General features: G+C 37.0%; 4 protein-coding genes across 6 annotated transcripts; 2 read left to right on the top strand and 2 right to left on the bottom strand.

Moving 5' to 3' along the window:
• Nucleotides 1–436: 436 nt before the first annotated feature.
• Nucleotides 437–10,866, top strand: LOC116023185 (exocyst complex component SEC3A-like). The gene is made up of 25 exons (XM_031264165.1): nucleotides 437–614; nucleotides 971–1,041; nucleotides 1,351–1,431; nucleotides 1,546–1,613; nucleotides 1,704–1,806; nucleotides 2,514–2,665; nucleotides 3,311–3,428; nucleotides 4,041–4,145; nucleotides 4,665–4,766; nucleotides 4,856–4,993; nucleotides 5,496–5,624; nucleotides 5,719–5,799; nucleotides 5,902–5,976; nucleotides 6,314–6,487; nucleotides 6,623–6,749; nucleotides 7,121–7,185; nucleotides 7,299–7,469; nucleotides 7,560–7,639; nucleotides 9,091–9,172; nucleotides 9,523–9,620; nucleotides 9,715–9,823; nucleotides 9,929–9,997; nucleotides 10,158–10,223; nucleotides 10,295–10,384; nucleotides 10,670–10,866. Exons 1-25 carry the CDS (start codon nucleotides 437–439, stop codon nucleotides 10,772–10,774), a joined length of 2,637 nt encoding a protein of 878 aa, XP_031120025.1. The 3' UTR covers nucleotides 10,775–10,866.
• Nucleotides 10,867–12,024: 1,158 nt separating this feature from the next.
• On the top strand, nucleotides 12,025–13,807 carry LOC116023009 (allene oxide synthase 1, chloroplastic-like). The gene has a single exon (XM_031263943.1). The coding sequence runs from the start codon at nucleotides 12,188–12,190 to the stop codon at nucleotides 13,757–13,759; it is 1,572 nt and encodes a 523-aa protein (XP_031119803.1). The 5' UTR covers nucleotides 12,025–12,187; the 3' UTR covers nucleotides 13,760–13,807.
• A 484-nt stretch (nucleotides 13,808–14,291) lies between these two features.
• Nucleotides 14,292–16,948, bottom strand: LOC116021779 (B3 domain-containing protein REM16-like). Of its 2 annotated transcripts, none has more exons than XM_031262254.1 (5): nucleotides 16,822–16,948; nucleotides 16,531–16,656; nucleotides 15,353–15,818; nucleotides 14,977–15,146; nucleotides 14,292–14,808 (listed from the first exon to the last, which is right to left on the bottom strand). In XM_031262254.1, exons 2-5 carry the CDS (start codon nucleotides 16,642–16,644, stop codon nucleotides 14,497–14,499), a joined length of 1,062 nt encoding a protein of 353 aa, XP_031118114.1. In that variant the 5' UTR covers nucleotides 16,645–16,656; nucleotides 16,822–16,948; the 3' UTR covers nucleotides 14,292–14,496. The 2 variants fall into 2 exon arrangements, with proteins under 2 accessions (XP_031118114.1, XP_031118115.1); XM_031262255.1 differs by having other exon boundaries at nucleotides 14,719–14,811.
• Nucleotides 16,949–17,260: 312 nt separating this feature from the next.
• On the bottom strand, nucleotides 17,261–19,686 carry LOC116023588 (B3 domain-containing protein REM16-like). Of its 2 annotated transcripts, none has more exons than XM_031264591.1 (5): nucleotides 19,642–19,686; nucleotides 19,326–19,448; nucleotides 18,286–18,748; nucleotides 18,001–18,161; nucleotides 17,261–17,860 (listed from the first exon to the last, which is right to left on the bottom strand). In XM_031264591.1, exons 2-5 carry the CDS (start codon nucleotides 19,434–19,436, stop codon nucleotides 17,543–17,545), a joined length of 1,053 nt encoding a protein of 350 aa, XP_031120451.1. In that variant the 5' UTR covers nucleotides 19,437–19,448; nucleotides 19,642–19,686; the 3' UTR covers nucleotides 17,261–17,542. The 2 variants fall into 2 exon arrangements, with proteins under 2 accessions (XP_031120451.1, XP_031120450.1); XM_031264590.1 differs by having other exon boundaries at nucleotides 18,001–18,170.
• Nucleotides 19,687–20,435: the final 749 nt, after the last annotated feature.

The following is a 20,435-nucleotide window of genomic DNA, read 5'->3' on the forward strand; positions in this document are numbered from 1 at the left end:
GGGAGGTGCCTCCACCAAGCGTAGTGGACGGGCTACTGACAAATTTAAAAAATTATTCACAAGTCATTAATTAATTCTGGTAACAAATTATTAGGGTGCGAATAAGATGATATGAGTCTCTTTTTTTAACACCTATGAATGCCTTGTTATCTTTTACACGAATATGGTTAGTCTTGGTGCATGGAGTCATAGTGTATCACTGTTGGGAAAAATTTATGGGCCGATAAAAAAAAAAAAGTAAATGGTGAATCTAATTTGATTTTGTCAAAATAATGAAATATGACGTCACAGCTGATTTACGTATAACTGACTAACCGTCGAGCATGCTAAAGCATGTCGCGTTTCTGCAACAGTCGCAGATGTCCAAAATACATAAATACCTCACCACTTTATCCCGTTCATTCTTTCTTCTCTTCGTAGTTCCCACATTCCTCAGATGGCGAAGTGTAGCGCCGACGATCAGGAGCTCCGGCGAGCCTGCCAGCTCGCGATTGAAGCCACGAAGCAGAAGGTCGTAATGTCGATGCGAGTTGCCAAGAGCCACGGCAGCTGGGGCAAACCCGGCAAAATAGGCCGCGGTCAGATGGCCAAACCAAGGGTTCTCGCCATTTCCAGTACGCTATCAATCATTTCATTGTTTTTCCTCCTTATCCACGTATAGTAATTTTATTTATCTGATGATGTTTGGATTCGCATTTTAATTCAATTTGAATTTCCGCTTTATGCCATTCATCTTAGAAATACGCTTGAGATGAAGATCTCGCTCCATTATTCCTTGCGTTTCCAATAATCTTAGTAGGATTTAGGAGGTAGTTAAATGTGTACTTTAGACTGTGATCATATTGGTTTAATTTGAGTGAGTAAACTGAGCGTCTGAGGGAACATTGTCATTTGATTGGAAGTTTATGACTATGTGAGTAGTGAGTACCATATCCTAACTTCTACATACCTTGTGGTTTAATTTATGCAGCAAAACAAAAAGGTCAGCGGACTAAAGCTTTTCTCCGAGTGTTAAAATATTCTTCTGGAGGAGTACTTGAAGTAAGTACTCACGTAAAGCTACTAAATAAGCTAGACTCATTGATTTTGCAGGCAGTGCAGGAATTTTGAGTTCAGTATTTTGCTATTACTGGTTGTTAGAGGATTTATATAAAAGAAAGTTATTGCATTATTGAGTCCATCTACAATACTGAATGAATATATTTTTCTTTAAATCCATCAACAATACTTGTATTAAGTAGGTTCCTTTAATATTACCTATAAATACACATCATCTCATGATTTACAATTTAGCCACATCTTTATGAAACTAGTGTTTAAGCTAACAGTAGAACCACTTTTTACTTCCAGTCTGCAAACGTATATAAACTGAAGCATCTTTCAAAGGTGGAGCTTGTAACTAATGATCCAAGTGGATGTACATTTACACTGGTAGTCCTCATTCCATGACCTGCTTTTCCATATATCCTGAGAATATTGGCTTAACGCACATAGGGAATTGCCCACTCTTGAAAAAAGATTTAATGGATTATCCTATTGCTATAGGGATTTGATAAGATTAGAAATGCTACTGTAGCTCCCCCTCAGTGGACCATGCGCAATGTTGATGACAGGTGCAAACGTACTTGAGCAACTCAAACTTCCTTTTTGCTTAATTATATTTCATTATTTTTCTTAATCAAAATTTATTTTGTATGTTTTAGGAATCGCTTTTTGCTTTGTATCTTAAACATTTGCAAGGATATCTTGGGTCATCTTCCAAAGGTTGTTGGCATAGATGTGGTTGAGATGGCACTTTGGGCGAAGGTACACCATGAAATTTTTTGTTGAATCATGCTTGTTCTGCTTAAACAATAATAATAGCATCAGATGAATAATAATAATAATAATAATAATAATAATAATAATAATAATAATAATAATAATAAAATTAATAATAATAACATCAACATAAATATTTTCTTTACAAATGTCTATTTTCTAATACCAAAAGAGATTCTCTATTAATGATAAAGTTTTCTTGTAAACAACAAGATGTGAATTATGTTATTATTATATGTTATTGTTTCTCTGTTATTTTATATTATATAGTATTTGCTTTAGTGGCTACAACTGAGTCTTCAACTGTAGCCTGTAGAATAGGAGAGTCCTGATAGGCTTGGTTAAAAGGGACTCTCTCTCTCTCCTTGTAATTTGGTTAAGCAATTCAATTCTATTCGCTAATCCAAGAAAATTATTTAGACTGACTTCAAGGTCATCTTTATTTTGATGGCTAATAACAATGTGACTTGAGAGACAATGTCCATATTAGATTGGGAAAAGACCAATCTACTTACAATCTCTTTTGTCATTTTTAAAAAATAAATGTAAAATAAGATATACATTCCCTGACTTAGATAGGTTGGTACTTGATTGTTTTTCCCATGTGATTGAAGACTTGAAGTCTGCAATTAGTAGGTCCTTCTGTGTGATAGCTTTCAATCATAGTCTAAATGTATATAGAACTAATGCAGGAAAACACACCTGTAATTAACAAGCAACAAGGTGGTAAAGTTCAAGATGGACCAATGATGGTTGTGGAGGAAGAAGCAGATATGACAGTGACTGTTGAAAGGGAACTTGTGTCCCAAGCAGAAGAAGAGGACATGGAGGCTCTTTTGGGCACGTAAGTAGCCCTTTCCCTTTTTATCCTGAATTTGACCCATATACGCATTCAGAAACGTAAATTGCACATATCCTCCTTCTGGAGTAGTAAATTGTGGACTTCTCTTTGCTATTCAAATTAAATTATGCCCTAACTGGGAGGAAAGAGCGATTGGTAAAATTTATTTTTATTCTAAATACATGAGACGTTTTGTGCTGTTTCAGGATTGAAAGACTTAGGATGCCATTTGCCAAGTCTCATATATTATTGTTTGTTTAGTGTTTACATTACTTTAGCTTAGTATCTAGGCAATGTCAACCAAATTATAATAAGGAACCTATAGTGTAATGCAAATGACTAATTCCTCTAAAACTGCATTTGTGCAAGTCAAGCCACAAACTATGTGCCTATCAGTTAGCTGCTGATAAGTTTTACTGTATGTCCTCCCATCAATTAGGATAGGAACAAATAAAATAATCAGCACTGACCTATCTGTATGCGAAGTCGAGATGCTCTACATTTTTGTTTGTGAAATTTCTGTGTTTTCTTCATGGTTAATATTAAACAATTGGATACAATCCTATACTTACAAAATTAACTCTTTCATCATTTTATCTTATCATCTTAATGCATTTCTGATTATGTTTAGAGTGGCATGGTTTACAGTTATGTCATGGGCATTGGTGAAGCTGAGGCATTTTCTGAGAGGTTAAAGAGAGAGCTTCAAGCTTTGGAAGCAGCAAATGTACATACATTATTGGAGAATGAGCCTTTAGTAAATCAGGTGACTTCACACTTTTTTCTTCCTGTATTATTTTCTCTCTGATTCTTACTTCTAAACTGCTATAAGCATGTGTGCTGTTTAAATTTTGTCACAGACTTCTGCGTGGTGAGTTTGAGGCACGCCTATTAAACATCTTTATTTTCCATGGCTATCAACACTGATATGCTGGTTATAAAACCAGATTTGATGTGTAGTTTTATGTATCCACCTTCTTTGAAGAAGAACTACATAAAGATCTCTTCAAAGACTGGTTTTTTATATTAACTATGTCCTTATTAGTAGACAATACTGAATTTCGTGTTCATCTCAAGTAAAAGCTAGGATTCAGGGATTGACAATATTTGTCATCCTCCACACCTTGCTTTCAGTGTGGACCAGGTTCTTTTCAATGTGCCAAACATGTTGAAATTATGCTAAGTTGTAGTGAATGATATTCAAACCTACTACCATTGCTTGCTTTGTTATCATATTGATTATGTGGTCTACCTCAACTAAAATTTTAAATTTTTTAGACGGATACGTTTACTTTTTAAATTTATAATCATCAATATTAAATATTCAACCTCAAATTAACCACTATTTTCTGCTAATTATTTAATTATGGTCCTACAGGTGCTGCAAGGGCTTGAGTCAGCCTCTAATTGTGTTGAAGATATGGATGAATGGTTGGCAATCTTTAACGTAAAACTTAGACACATGAGAGAAGACATTGAATCAGTAGGCAGCCTCTGCATTGAGCTTTGTATATGTCTACATCTGCTAGTCACTATTGTCTCTTTTCTGTTCATTACTAGATGCCTGCATCTTTGCATTATATGATGTTGATTGACCTATTTATGGTTCTAATTTGCCAATGCACCAATTGGGAAATTGGAAAGTCAATTTTCCATGATGTTGTCCTATGAACTCATTATAGATGGGTTTTATTACAGGAATTCCCTCCAGGAAACCATCATAGTTCTGTATAGATGTTTGAAAAAATCCATAAAAATCTAATTGATTTAATTTTGAACTTCAGTAAGGCTTGGTTATTTAGATTTTGAGTTTTAATGTTTCTCATACCCTTTCATTATTCTAGTTGCAATGGACCCAAATCAATTCCCATATCGGTAGATATGTGTTTATATTTGATTACAATATGAATGCTCTTAAACAATAACTAATATTAGGATGATAGTGTTGATAAAATGCATGACTCTTCTTGACTAGGAGTATATATTCTCAAATTATATGCAGATAGAAGCTCGCAACAACAAGTTGGAAATGCAGTCAGTGAATAATAGAAAACTAATTGAAGACCTTGATAGGCTTGTTGAAAAATTTTGTATCCCAGCAGAGGTGTTTCTCATTTTCCTTAATAATAAATTCAATTTGAAATAATCCAAGTGATTATTGTTTTCACTTAATCATTGTCCTCCTGGTTGCAGCATGCATCATATTTGACAGGTGATTCATTCGATGAGGCATGCATGCATCGAAACGTTGAGGCATGTGAGTGGCTAACTGGTGCTATAGTTCGCCTTGACTCACCTAATTTGGATTCTACCTATTCAAATATGCGAGCTGTATGTTCACAGTTTCTTACTCTTTCTCTCTCATTTAATATATTTCTTCTCTGCAATTGGCTTAACCTAGTAACTAATGCAGAAAAAACTAAGGGCAACATAGATTTGCATGCCTCTTACTGGGATTAGTTAATGCTCACATACAAGTTTTTGATGCAGTCTTGAAAGTGGATAAAAGAAATGAAGAGTTGTTAGTAATTTGGGTGGCATTATTACTTCCTATTAGTTTAGTGAAGTTGTCTATGATTGATGTGCTCTATGCAAAGTATAAAGGTTCTTTGGGTTCTGGCCATCTTTGTAATATTCAGTTTAACATTTTAAGGGTGGTGTCTATTTCAGTGTTTGACACCCATATGTTCCAGCCTGTGTATATGTGAATTAATTGAAGCATGGCTATTCACCCTAACCTTTAGTTTTCTTTTTCTCCCTTTGCTGTAAGATTTTTCTTTTTCCATAACAGTGATGTGCCCACTTATGTATAAAGCTTTTGAACCTCTTACAGGTAAAAGAGAAGCGTGCAGAACTTCGAATATTGAAAATGAATTTTGCTAGGAGAGCTACTGATTTTTTGAACCAATATTTTTCCAGTTTGGTGGATTTCATGATGAATGATAAGAATTATTTTTCTCAGGTTATTCTCTTAAAGCCCTGTTTATGTTTTGAAGTGCATGATCTTCAGTTTTTAGTACTGAGACTTTTGAAAACTGCCCATGTGAATTTTATAGCGTGGGCAATTGAAGAGGCCAGACCATTCAGATCTAAGATACAAGTGCAGGACATATGCTCGACTTTTGCAACACTTGAAGGTTAGATGGAGAATGTATTATACTATTGAAGCAAGTAGTAAAAACTTTTCTTTATTTCCTCTGCTGTGTTTTTGAATATTACCTTTTTCTCTTGTACGGCAGGTTCTTGACAAGACTGGCTTGGGCTCACTAAGAAAAGCTTACTGTGCCTCCCTTAATTTACTTTTGCGCCGGGAGGTTAGGAAGCTCATGAAGTCATGATTCTTCTGCAATTATTTTTTAAGTTACATGGTTCTAACTTTTTATTCTGTGTAAAGTATTGTTAACCTAAAAGCTGCTTCAAGATTCTACTCTTCTCTCACTCTTGTGCATATATATATATATATATATATATATATATATATATATATATATATCCTGTTAAGATTTGTATACACTATTAATTTTCTAATTTTGGACTCCAAATCTCCTTGTATCACATTTTAAAGCAAATCTGGACGAAATCTTAGCATTCTATTTATATTTGGATGTTAAGGAACATTAAGATGCTACATTGTGTTGTTGGTTCTTGCAGACTCGTGAGTTTTCAAATGAACTCCGAACCAGTACTAAGGCACCAAAAGCTCCAACTGCATGGCTTGAAGGTTCTGCAGCTTCCACTCAGAGTCTAACTAGTGTAGACACTTCTGCAGTTTCAGAAGCATACTCTAAAATGCTTACAGTATTTGTCCCCCTACTGGTGGATGAGGTTATCCTTCAAACTCTATCTTTTACTATGGGGTTTTTTTACCATGTGCTCGCATGTGTAAACTTGTGTATGTGAATCATGTTTTGATTTGTGCCATCCAATTATGCTTTTCCTTCTCTATTTCTATAATTGCAGAGCTCTTTCTTTGCACATTTTATGTGCTTTGAAGTTTCTACACATGCCAATAGCAATAAAACTGGGTATGGTGATGATGATGATGATTTAGGCATCATGGATTTTGATGATAATAAAAACAAAGCTGGTACTTACTCTCTTCTTATTTGTAAATTCTTTATCATTCATTTTTCTAAACCCAGTTCTTGCATAATAGTTGTAAACAAAGAGGTTGATATCTCTATGTTGAACATGAGCACTCATTGAAGATATGTTTGGACATTGGACTATAAATCCAGTTAACTGAGCAAAGCCAAGTGTGTTGTATTTTAAATGTAGGAAGGAGGGGATCAGGCTAGAAGAAGATGAAAAATAGGCTTATAATGTCAAGATCTAATTCTCACAGTTTCCTGTTGTGCATCTTTAGAAACACCTTTCTCACATGGGTTCTCCATCTTTTTTGTACCTTGAGTAGTCCAATCCAAAGTGATATGCACACCATTTTTCACAATGTTGCAGTTAAAAATCCTGCAGAGCTAGAGGAACTAAATGAATCACTACGTGATTTGCTTGATGGAGTACAGGTGATGTTCTTCTCTTTTTTTCTATAATGCCATTTCTTAGTGTACCTTGGTTATAAACACCATGAAGTGATATCCTAAGGGAACCTGTTTTCCTTTTCTTTTATGTGCTTTAGGAAGACTTTCATGCTGTGGTAGATTGGGCACACAAGATTGATCCTTTGCGTTGCATATCGATGCATGGAGTCACAGAACGGTATATTTCTGGTCAGAAATCTGATACAGCAGGATTTGTTCGTATCTTGCTTGATGACCTTGAATCTAAAATATCTGTACTGTTTAGCCGTGTAAGCAGCTGCATCCTTGCTTATAAACTTTTATAGTAGTGATATTCTTCTTCTTCTTTCATTTTTGTAAACTTGAAACTTGGATTGCAGTTCGTAGATGAAGCTTGTCATCAAATTGAAAGAAATGAGCGAAATGTTCGGCAGGTGGGAGTCTTGTTATATATTCCAAGGTAAAACTGTACTTCATTTTTTATGCCTTGCTTGCATAATCTTTGAGGGACTCATATCTGACTCTTAGTTTTTTTTGGGTTATAGTAAACATGTCAATGCTAACATGTCATGTAACAGATTCGTGTAAACGTATAGACACAATAATTTTAACGTGTTAAACAGGTTTGTGTACCTGTTAACGATCCAGGACAGAATAAGAGTATAAGACAGCCCAAACCCTCTAGTTCTGTATCCAGCTTCATGTTGCATAAGCCATAACTATGTTGTGTTAAAAGTTGTCAAGTCCAATCTTATGCCTACAAAACTTAGATTAGAAAACTCATGAAAAACTTAATATACCTCATTTATGTTCGGAAAAGAAAATAATTTAAATATGGGATAAGGGTCAAATAGACACTCAAATTATATTCAATTGTGCAATTAGGCACTTCAATTTCAAAGAGCTCCAATTAGGCCCTCAAACTTGTTATTTTGGAGCAAATAAGCCCTTTAACTTATTTGTGACCTGTAATTGCAAGTCAGCTAGAATTCCGGCGAAGAAGCCAAACCATCAACCACCGGCGACCATCACAGTCACCGGCCGTGCATAAGGCGACCAGTTTGATGGCGACCAACTTCGTCGCCTTCTCCGGCCGGACGCCACCGGCGACCATCATGGTCGCCGGTGGTTGATGGTTTGGCTTGTTCGCCGGAATTCTAGTTGACCTGCATTACAGGTCACAAATAGGTTAAAGGGTTTATTTGCTCCAAAATAACAAGTTTGAGGGCCTAATTGGAGCTTTTTGAAGTTGAAGTGCCTAATTGCACAATTGAGTATAGTTTGAGGGTCTATTTGACCCTTTATCCCTTTAAATATTTATAATTTAATAGAGAATTCTGTGCCTCTGTGGACTGGCGTTCTCAGTGGGCATCATTCACATAATCACATCGTATCACCCTTGAACTTGAGCACATTTTATCACAGCAAAAAAAAGGCCTTATATCACAACTTTTTGTTGCATGAACCCATGATATTGGACCAATAACCTACTGTCCAAGTGGAAGAAGTTTGGTCTCCCTTAAAAAAGATCTTTGATTCAAGCCTTGTGAATAAAGCAATAAGCATTGGGAGAGCTACCCCCATATAGGATTTGATGGTAACCTGACTCCGGATTAATTGGAGCTCAATCTGGCTTTGAATACCGAAAAGGTCTTTGACTAGACTCTAGAGTATCAAAACAAATCACATGGTATTTGAGTTAGGCTATGGGGTGAAGTTCTCCTTGGCCATCCATTTTTTAAGAACTCTTTGCTAATATGCAATTGTGGTTTTGCCAATCCCTGTATCATTTAGAGTTATTTGAAAGTGTTACTTTTATTGTTTGCATTAATAATTTCTCTTTAGCTCGTATTCAAATCCTTCTTGGTCTCTGATTATCAGTCAATCTCATTCATTGTTACTCTAATTTAGATTTGCCGCTCTTGCGACTCGTATGGAGCAGTACATTCAGGGACAATCAAGGGACTTAGTAGATCAAGCATACACAAAACTCGTGAGTGCTATAAAACTTTCAATTGTATTCTACAAGTTGTGTTTTACTCTAGAATAAATGGGTTGTTTTAGATGATTATTGGGCTTTCTTCACTAATTAATTGGTTTGTCAAATCTTAACTGTCTTGTGATTTATTGTTGCTGACCAATCTGAGAAGATACCAATCCTTTCTATAGCCAAATAATAATTGTTATTGCAAGTGACTGTCATTCTGGAAGCATTATAGCATCTCATTAATATGCTATTTGGAATGAATTTAATTCTTTCCACTTTGTTCTTCTTAGTAAATGATAAGACTTCTTCCATCAGTTTTTGGACTTCTTAAAATTGACTTGTAACTTGTTTGGCAGGTGACTATGATGTTTGTGAGTTTGGAAAAAATTGCTCAGGCTGACCCAAAATATGAAGATATCATGCTTTTAGAGAACTATGCTGCATTCCAAAATAGGTATTATCTGACCAGTGTGTAATAAATGTATTGGGTGTTAATGTCCCTTTTTTTTTTTACTCCAAGGAGCTGATAGGATGCACTTCATATGCAGTCTGTATGACCTTGCCAATGTCGTCTCCACATTAGCAAAATTTTATCACCAAGCTAGTGAAGCTTATGAACAGGCTTGCACGCGCCATATTAGCATGATCATATATTATGTGAGTGATCTAAATTCAGGACACTCTCATTGCTTGCAAAGGCCAATAATGTTCCAAATTCTATTTTCTGAAGCTGCTGCATACATATCATGTCTTTCTCTGCAGCATTTTGAGAGACTCTTTGAATTTGCTCGAAGAATCGAGGAATCAATGTACAACCTCACACCAGAAGAGGTTAATTCTGTGAATTGAATAAATGTCCATTTCATTCTCCACTCGTGACCAGTAAATGCTGTGAGGCCATTCTTTGCTGAGAGATTCTCTGTGGCCTTTAACAAAATACAGTTCATTACTATAAGTGGTCTGGCATTAAACATGTATATACTATTTTCAGATCCCATTCCAGATTGGATTGTCAAAGGCGGATCTTCGGAAGGTGGTGAAATCAAGTTTATCCGGGGTAAGTGAATTGGCAGCAAGGTTTAGGATGAAGGGCTGCAAATGTTGGTAATGATACATCGGTTTTTGCAGGTTGACAAGTCCATCGCTGCTATGTACAAGAGGTTGCAGAAGAACTTAACATCAGAGGAGTTGTTTCCTTCATTGTGGGACAAATTAAAGGTACATGCACTCAACAGAGTGGTGCTTTCTGTCTATTTGATTTGATATTATTGTTGGATTAGATATCTAAAATCATTGCAACCCAATATATGTATATATCCATTTGAGCCAAGGACTTCTCAAGATGTGAAAAGTTACATTTCACCTCAATGAATCATTTTCCATCAAAACAAGGGGATGTGATTCTCCAATTACTTTTTTTTTTCTTAAATCTAGCAAGTCATTCACATTTTAATCCATTATGGATTACAAGTTTTTTACTCGAAATTTTTGTGGTATTGGCAGAAGGATTTTCTAGACAAGTATGATAGTTTTTATCAGCTTGTTGCAAAGGTTTACCCGTCGGAGAATATCCCATCCGTCTCAGAAATAGAGCATTTCTGTAAATAGGCTCTCTGATTATGCTTGTTGGTGCTCCCGGGCCACTTCCACCCTCTTCCCATAATGCATTGGTTTTTAGCAGTAAGGTCAAATCTTATACCTTTAACGTAACTCACAATTTTATTGCACAAAGGTACCTTACTACGTATTTTATTTTTATGACTTGTTACATTTAACATTTGGTTCTCAAAATTATTTTTCATGAAGACCCCTACTACTTAATCAACAGTTGTAAGATTTTTCTTAATTTTTTTTTATGTGAAATTTTGCAAGTTTCTGCCATGTAATTTATTTTTCCTTTTTTCTTGACAACAAATTGGATATAGAGTACATTGCAAAAGGGCTCAATTCTTCTTTCCCATCTCATCCACATCAACAAAAATTTATTTAAAACTATGCACAAACTCTTTGTTAGAGTTACTCTTAAAAACTAGGCATCGAGACTTGAACATCCCTAAAAGTCATTCAATTTTAATTGGACTTTGACATTTTCTTTATTATATTATTATTATAATTGAAAGTGAGATAGAATTATACGGAGTAGTAGAGTAGAAAATATAGAGTATACCAATAATAAATATAGTCATATAGGCCTTAGAATCCTAATCATATGAGAACTATGCCTCCAAGTGAAAACGTGAGGACAAATCCAAACCATTGATGTGCAAGATCTGACGGATGAAAAATCAAGTAAAAAATGAGTGGGGTCATTTTCATACTTTTAAAATGAGTGGGGTCATTTTCATAAATATTACAAAATTTTGTTTATTTCGACCGTTAGATCTACTAAATCAATGGTTTGAATTTGTCCTTACGTTCTCACCTGGGACATGGTTCTCACCTGATTAAGACCATAGGAACACTAGGGTGGCGAATTGCATTGAGCATAAATATTTTTGAAGAAGAAAAATAAATTGGAAAATGGAAATAAAAAATAAAAAATTACACGTGGCTGGGCCACGTGGCAGCATTTTGGGCGGTACCGGCAAGACTGCAAGAGGCTGCACCGACTTGAACTCAGCAGTTCTCACTTCTCCGTCTTTTGACTTCCACTCGTAGCCCAACGAACAACGACCAAGGAAACGGCTTTCCGGCCGGTGGGCTCTTCTTCATACACACAACACAGTTCTCCGTCTCCGTCCAATATTGCAACTACCAAAGACTTATATCTTTGGAATTGTGTTTTTAATGTGGTTATTAAGCAGCGCACTTTACTACAATCACTCATTCCAAAGCACACATTTCAGCAGTAAAGTGATTTGGGCAATCATATCATATCATATCCCCTCCTATTCCGGCCTATATCTGCGATTGTATATAAACCCGCCGGGGATTCATTCATTCAACATCCATCCCGCCATTAATTTCCCTTTTTCTTCATCGCTCTTTCATTCTCAGCTTGACTTTTATAAACATTTATAAATGGCGTCTGCTTCTTCAGTTACTCTCCAATTTCACCTCCCATTTCAGAAACCCTCCAAGAACAGGCCTTCTACCCGCCGTTTGAAGTTCCAGCCGGTGTGCATCTCGGTATCGGAGAACACGCCGGCGGCCGTGTCTGTGTCTCCGCGGCCGCCGTCTCCGGCCACTCTCCCGCTCCGTAAAATCCCCGGGGATTACGGGCTTCCTTTTGTGGGCCCGATGAAGGATAGGCTTGATTACTTTTACAATCAAGGCAGGGAGGAGTTTTTCCGGCAGCGTATTCAGAAGTACCAGTCAACGGTGTTCAGAACCAACATGCCACCTGGCCCTTTTATCTCCTCCGATTCCAAAGTCGTCTGTTTGCTCGACGGGAAAAGCTTCCCCACGCTCTTCGACGTCTCCGTCGTCGAAAAACGCGACGTTTTCACCGGAACTTACATGCCATCCACTGAACTCACCGGCGGATACAGAATCCTCTCCTACATTGACCCCTCCGAGCCCAGCCACGCTAAGCTCAAGAATCTAATGTTTTTCCTCCTCTCCCATCGCCGCCATCACCTCATCCCCGAGTTCCATAATTCCTACGCGGATATGTTTCACTCTCTGGAGACTCAACTCGCCACTAACGGTAAAGCTGGGTTAAATGCGGCTAACGATCAGGCGGCTTTTAATTTCTTGGCTCGCTCTCTTTACGGGGTTGATCCTATTAAAACAAAGCTCCGATCAGACGCGCCTAAATTAATCGGGAAATGGGTATTGTTTAATCTTCACCCCGTCCTTAGCCTTGGCCTCCCTAAACAGATAGAAGATCCCCTCCTCCATACTTTCCGGCTCCCCCCTGCTTTAGTCAAGAAAGATTATAAAATCCTTTATGATTTCTTCTATGAAAACTCCACCGCTATACTCGATCACGGCGAAATTCTCGGTATATCCCGAGAAGAAGCCTGCCATAATCTCGTCTTCGCCACTTGCTTCAATTCTTTCGGCGGAATGAAAATCTTCTTCCCCAACATGCTCAAATGGATCGGCCGCGCCGGTGTGAACCTCCACACCAAACTAGCCAAGGAGATCCGCTCAATCGTGAAATCCAACGGCGGGAAAATCACGATGGCGGGGATGGAACAGATGGAGCTGATGAAATCAACGGTGTACGAATCCTTCCGCATCGAACCGCCGGTCCCAACACAATACGGCAGAGCTAAACGCGACATTGTGATCGAGTCCCACGACGCAAGATTCCAAGTTAAAGAAGGGGAAATGTTGTTTGGGTTTCAGCCATTTGCCACTAAAGACCCGAAAATCTTCGACAGGGCTCAAGAATTCGTCCCCAACCGATTTGTGGGCGAGAAAGGGAAGGCATTGTTGAAGCACGTTCTCTGGTCCAACGGCCGTGAAACGGAGAATCCGACGGTGAACGATAAACAGTGCGCCGGGAAAGATTTCGTGATGTTAGTTTCCAGGCTGATGTTGGTGGAGTTCTTCCTCCGTTATGATTCTTTTGATATAGAAGTCGGAATGTCGCCTTTAGGTGCATCTGTAACATTAACATCACTCAAAAGAGCTACCTTTTGATGTCATCTATACCATTAATATTTATACAACATTTCTAAGTTTTTTTTAGTCCTCTGTTACAATGTGTATATGTTCGTAACTATTTTCTAAACCTACTAAAGTATAAATAATCAGCGTTGCCTCCACTAAGTTCGAACCTACTCCTTCCATATAGAGGTGCAACCGGGTAAGAAAAATAAGTTTAGCTATGGTAATGCGGGCTCCTTCCATTGAGACTCGAACCCCCTTACCCCTTCTATATGAAGGTGCAACTGGATGCCACTCACACATCAATGGAGTACCTTTTTCATATTTGGTGGGATCTACTTCAAAGATAAATATCAGGTTCTTACACAGGAAGCTCTCAATGCTTCTCTCTCTTTCACTTCAGTCAAAATCTCCTAAAATCGAGCAAAACTCACTATTATAGTTGCTTTAAAGGAATTACCATTCATTCATGTTTAATTAAATTCTCAACTTAATTAATTTCACTTCTCTTATTAATGCTAGATGATTATTTTGAATATTTTTACATAATCTGAAGGCCAAGAAATATTTTAAATGATTAGAGGGCCATTTTAAGTAAGGAAGGAAACGTGTGAAATTACATCATTACCCTCAAAATACATGGAGACTTGAATGATCTTCAAGATTTCAAATGTAAGAACAAAAAAAACATGATTGGATTAAAGTTAGTACAAAACAGCAATTCCCTTTCATTACACTTGAAACCAGTTTGCAGCTGCTCATATGGTGTGTTATGTTGGCTGCATGCTTTTCCTTGAGGGTGTTCCAATCACTCTATTCGGCGCAACCACCTCCTCCACTACTCGGAAAATCCTTACGTTGAAGATGACAGCGTTGTCGCTTTGGCTAACCAGGCTAAACACACAGGCGTCGTCTTTTTCAAGAAAATTATCGAGTGCAAAGTTTTTCCACCCAGAACCCGCCAGTCCATGACTAGAAGTTTTATAATAGCATTTTGCCAGCCATGTCTTCTCGTTTGCGTGCAGAGACACATTGATGTTTTTCCGAGGAAGATGGCTCCTTGCCCACTCAGCCGGGATTGTCTACTTCGAATCATAGGGAGTAAAAAGTACTTTCAGGAATTGAAGTTCTAATCGCAAACAGACATGTAAGCTGCTACGTATATAAAAACAGTGGGCATAGAAGGGAAACAGATGTGGAAATATTAAATCAGGCGGAGCGTTTTAATGAATGGATTTGCAGAAACGTACCAAGAAGAATCCCTTGTACACGTGGCATTCTTGCATAATCACTGTGAAGCTATCACCGACTGCTGCTGCTGATGCTGCCTGTATAGCCTTGCCTTTCTCGTCTTCAGTCACGGGCCTTCTGTTTGATTTCAATTGAAGAGGATACACGTGTGATGGCCCACCACTTCCACCTAGTATTATATCATCCCAGAATCACGAACCCATCAATATCATGAACAATGAGCTATCAAAGAGATAAATTTCTGTAATTGAATATGAGCCCTTCATTTCTATAACCAAAGTTTCTGTTGCTCGGGGGAAAAAGTCCTTAATTTTTAACTAAAGTTATTTAAAAACACACACACACGTATATGTATGTATTAGTTGAAGGGTTTACTCTTAGGCCTCTTCCTTGGCCTCCCGTAAGCTTGAGTACTTTGCTGAATAGATGCATAACCCTTTCTTAGGTTTTCCCTAGCAGTTACTTCGAACTCTTCATGTGAGGATTCATTGGCTGCTGCATCGTGGTAGCTGATTGGAGTGGCGGTTCCATTAGTAATAGCTCGGATAGTGAGTTCTCTATGTTCACAATGTCTAATAAAATACGAAGCCTCTTTCTCACATAAGGTCAGCCCGTCAAACATTGTGACATCAAACTGTAAATTCCCGTTATATTTAAATACCAAGACATCATTCTCGCGCAGAGAATGTTCTTCCACGAATTCTTTCCAACCATACTTAAGGTACAGCTTATCTCCATCCGCTTCCAAATCCACATTCCATATGGCACCACACGGACCTTTAAGGGAAACGGAATCTGCTAGCTTCTCTCTTAGATTGTCAGCAAATTTTTGGGGAATAGCCTGCAATTCGTAGTGGTTAGTACGTTTTAGCATTACAATTCAGAGCTTCCAGAACCACGAGATCAGATGCCCAAAACAACATGCCTGCATCTATACCAATTACGACTTACAGAGCAGCTAGAATAAAAAAAGCAACCATAAAGAAATACGCAAAGATAAAACCTAACTACGCACACACTTTCTTTTACTCCCATTTTCCACCCATCGAACCACATAGCATAAAACTAACTACACTATATCCGGGGGCAATCCAAAACAAGTTGGTCAGGCTGTTGACTCGGTAACCAACAGATTACAAGTTCGACTCCTAATGGAAGCTCGCAGGGTTTCTCTCGTCACCCACCCAACTACACCATATCCAGATGAAATCTGCAGAAAACTATCCCCTTTTTCAGCAATTGTAGTTCATAGCTAAGTTAACATGCTTTCCTTTTTTTTTTTTTTTTTGAAGAGTAAACATGCTTTCCTTATTCAACCCAAAATAATTGATACTAAAAAGGAATAAGAATCATCATATCTATTAAGGAACAAGAAGTAGTAATTTAGAACAGAAAAATGTTATTGACCATATGAAACCCTTCATATCTATGGGCTAAAATCAAGAAAATTATACAAAATATGGCATCAACAACATTATACATGAGAAAAAACACGCATGAAATGAAAGCCCAACCAGAAATTTCATCAATTTAACGTTGCTATCCGAACTTACGAGCTGAAGATCGTAGTGCCCAGAGAGAATCTGAAAGAACTGAACCGTTTGAAAGTGAGACCAGTAGATATTTTCCTCCCTTTTCTTGCAACCCCCGCAGTCAGAATCTCCCATTCTTCCCAAAGCCTAAAATTAAGGATAAAAAAAAACCCAATATATACATAAATTGCAGGGTGTTTATCTACTTAAATTAAAGGAGAAAAAAGAGGATACAAGTAAAATATAAACATAAAAATCAGTTGTAATGCAAACCCAGTTGGAAAAGATTGAAACTTTAACACAAAACTCAACTGTTAGTTCAAGAATTGTTGATCAAACAGAGAGAGAAAGGGGAGCAGACAGAGAAAACCGTAGATGCTAGCGAGGAATTAAGCAATTGTGTGTTGTGACCCAACTCCCCAAATGCCTTATACGTTTTGACAAGATTCAAGTGGTTAATTAGGGGTGTCAAGCGTAGATTTCAAGAAAATCTTTATTAGAATGATTAAAAAAATTTGTTTTTTTTTTTAATTACATGAGTCAAAATTTTATTAAAATATTTACATAGGGTTTGCACTAGTAAATGCCAGGATTCCGATTCAGAAGGTGTTAATAAAAATTAAATTCATGATTTAATCATGTTCTACTGACTCGAAAACTCGTTATCTTAATCATATTTTACGTCACTTGGTTACTCATTTTAAGGTGTATTTAGCTCATTTTGAAACAACAAATAAGATGAAGCATGGCATCCACAAATCAAATAAGATATGAAGAAAGCTAACCAAAGCACAACAACAGACAATGAGACAAACAGAAAGACACAAATGTGAGACAACCAAACATTTGAAGACAACCCCATAAAAAGTATGCAACAAGAAGACATATAACTTCTACAGAAAAGTTGAGAACTGTTTTCCAGGCTCTAACTTGGATACAGACTGCAAAATACCAAATACATGATTTGTTGTTCTAGTCTGCAAATCTGGAGATGCAGTGCTTTGGGTATTTACCCATTGAAGATATGGTGAAATCACTTTCTCTGTTTATAACACCTCGAAGATACGGCTTGGGTAACTCGAGATGGTGGAACGACCTCCTCCACAACTCGAAAGATACTGACATCGAAGACAATATCATCACTTCGACTAGCCAGCCTGAACACGCACACATCGAATTCTTCAAGGTTATTTTCAAGCACAAAGTTGCGATAGGCAGTGCCTGTCACTACAGCATGGCCTTGTTTTTGGTAACATCTGGTTGTCCACGCATTCTCTTTGACACGCAGAGTCAAATCAAAGTTTTTCTCGGTTGTAGGAAGATATTTCCTCGCCCAATCAGCAGGGATAGTCTGCATTGCAGCAAAATGAACTTTTTGGTATGCTATGCAGCATTTTCAACTGATCGGATAAGTGGAGCGAGTATAATAAAATCACATGTATGCAAGTTCAAGAGGGAAAAAGGTTTGGAAGATTTAGCAGAGAACGTTACCAAAAAGAATCCCCTATACACATTGCCTGGTGTCATGATCGCCACGAAACCATAACAAGAAGCTACTGCAGATGCCATTTGTATAGCGTTGCCTTTCTCCTCTTCAGTCACTGGCCTTCTGTTCGATTTCAGCTGAAAACGTGATGCACTACTGCTTTTACCTGGTAGTACTAGCATCCAAGAAACGGGGAATGAGCAATCACATAGGGATTTTCTATATAAATCAATTATATAAGATCCACTCTTGTTATTTGCAAAAATATCAAATTAGTTAAAAGGGTATACTCATAGATCCCTTCCTAGCTCCCCTCTTTGCTTGAGTACCCTGTTTGACAGATGTTTGTGCCAATGCACCGCCCTTTGTAGGTTTCTTCCGTTTAGTGGCTCTAATTACTTCAACTGAGGATTCGCTGTTTGTCTCTGGAGTGGGGTTTCCATTAGCCTTTCCTCCATTAATAAGCTCTTGGTGCCCACATTTTCTGATAAAATATGAAGCTTCCTTTTCGCAACAGCTCTGTTGATCAAACATTAGAACATCAAATTGTGAACCTCCATTATACTTAAATATCAACACATCATTCTCTTGGAGGGAATGTTCTTCCACAAATTCTTTCCATCCGCGTTGAAAGTACAGCTTCTCTCCACAAGCTGTCAATCCGATATTCCATATAGCACCACTCGGACCTTTAAGTGAAACACAACCTGCTAGCTTCTCTCTCAGATTGTTAACAAATTTCTGAGGAACAGCCTGCAAATTCATCAAACCAACATTTACTAGATTTTGCCAACAGGCACATTTATAAGCATTCACAACTATTACATCGTAAGACCATTAGACTAAACTCAACATTTACTCTATTAAGTGACTTGCAATAAGTGTCACAAACATTTATATTCTAGCAAAACTTATCTAACACCTAGTACTACACACATGGAAACAAAAAAGCCCCCGAAAGGAATGACTGAATAGGTAGAGCATGATTTAAATCACGAGTTCAATTCTTGCCAACACAAAAAATAGAGTCATATGGTCTTCCTAGTGCAGTATGATTTGCGGGCTATTACACATAATTGTGGTTAACCTAGTTTGCTGGTTATGACACATGATTGTGGATAACCTAGTAAGCACCTCGGGATAGTGACTGCAGGGTTTCTCATCCTGACACAAACCCCAAGAACAGGCAAAGGAGCAACACCATAGTAAACACAGCACAACAAACTAAAAACATACACTAACAGATAAACAAAATGCATGGCTGATCAGAAGTTTCCACAAAATGCATTTACTAGTTTTGGCAAAAGAAAACACTGTAATTTGGACTTACAAGCTTCTCATTGTAACATCCGGAGAGAATCTGAAAGAACTGAACTGCTTGAAAACGCGACCAATAGATATGTTCCTCCCATTTCTGACAACCCCTGCAGTCATCTCCCATTCTTCTGCTAATCTTGAAACAAAGAAACACCAAAACTAAAGATGAAAGAATGGATTTTTAAAACTGATGTAAAACGAAACTGTTTTTCTACAAAAAAAAAAAAAAAAAAAAAAAAAAAAAAAAAGAGGCCTAATCCTAATCCTAATATTAATAATGCAAAAGGAACTTTCCATATTCTTACATAATGATAAAACGCAGGTGTTACCTGTTCAAGAATTCTTGATCTTAACGGAGAGGGAGGTGAGCAAACGGGAAGATGGTAGGGAATAGTTAATGGTGGCAAATATGGGATTTTATTGGTGGGTCAAAATAATATATAAAATTTACTGGATGCACCCAACTAAAGTTATCCATGGGATAGAAAAATAAAAGGAAAAATGACGTTGAGTGAGTTATCGTAATTTATCTCATTCCACATGTTTTATTGAGTTGGAGTGGGGCTCTTAGAGTTACTTTAGGTAAATTATTGTGTGAATCATAATCCACATAGCTGTGTGGATCAATAATATAATGTATACTTTTAATATATTAAAGATACATTATTTGTATATTCAATGTATGTACATTATTTGATAATATATAAAATAATGTATTTTTTAGTATATTAAAAATGTACTTTTAATTTATGATCCACACACCTGTGTAGACCATGATCCATGTAATAATGATTGAAAATTGGGAAAATATATAAAAGGTCATTGAACTATTTGAGGGATAATAATTAAGCAATCGAATTCGAATAAGCTCTAAATTCATCCATGAACTTGGAAAAAAAGAGCAATTAGCATTTTTAATAGGTTAACAACAAGTTTGTGTTGATTGGGATGATATGTGTATCTTATTATTATTATTATTATTATTATTATTATTATTATTATTATTATTATCCTACTAAGCATTTGACCCTAAAAAAACATTTGACCCTCAAATATAGCTTCTCTATTTTGCGCTATTTTTTAATCAGGAAAAATACTATCCGCGTGTAATTTCTTAAACTGA

The sequence above is a fragment of the Ipomoea triloba genome, chromosome 6 (genome assembly GCF_003576645.1).
Source record: "Ipomoea triloba cultivar NCNSP0323 chromosome 6, ASM357664v1".
Taxonomy (NCBI): domain Eukaryota; kingdom Viridiplantae; phylum Streptophyta; class Magnoliopsida; order Solanales; family Convolvulaceae; genus Ipomoea; species Ipomoea triloba.

Excerpts from the sequence above, each read along its gene's own strand:
- LOC116023185 (XM_031264165.1), top strand. The coding sequence starts at position 437 with ATGGCGAAGTGTAGCGCCGACGATCAGGAGCTCCGGCGAGCCTGCCAG. Across the intron at positions 1,432-1,545 it reads GTGGATGTACATTTACACTG|GGATTTGATAAGATTAGAAA; the intron begins GTAGTCCTCATT and ends CTATTGCTATAG. Across the intron at positions 3,429-4,040 it reads ATGAGCCTTTAGTAAATCAG|GTGCTGCAAGGGCTTGAGTC; the intron begins GTGACTTCACAC and ends ATGGTCCTACAG.
- LOC116023009 (XM_031263943.1), top strand. The coding sequence starts at position 12,188 with ATGGCGTCTGCTTCTTCAGTTACTCTCCAATTTCACCTCCCATTTCAG.
- LOC116021779 (XM_031262254.1), bottom strand. The coding sequence starts at position 16,644 with ATGGGAGATTCTGACTGCGGGGGTTGCAAGAAAAGGGAGGAAAATATC. Across the intron at positions 15,147-15,352 it reads GCCAAGGAAGAGGCCTAAGA|GTGGAAGTGGTGGGCCATCA; the intron begins GTAAACCCTTCA and ends ATATAATACTAG. Across the intron at positions 14,809-14,976 it reads TGTACAAGGGATTCTTCTTG|ACAATCCCGGCTGAGTGGGC; the intron begins GTACGTTTCTGC and ends GATTCGAAGTAG.
- LOC116023588 (XM_031264590.1), bottom strand. The coding sequence starts at position 19,436 with ATGGGAGATGACTGCAGGGGTTGTCAGAAATGGGAGGAACATATCTAT. Across the intron at positions 18,171-18,285 it reads AGCTAGGAAGGGATCTATGA|TACTACCAGGTAAAAGCAGT; the intron begins GTATACCCTTTT and ends CTTGGATGCTAG. Across the intron at positions 17,861-18,000 it reads TGTATAGGGGATTCTTTTTG|ACTATCCCTGCTGATTGGGC; the intron begins GTAACGTTCTCT and ends GCTGCAATGCAG.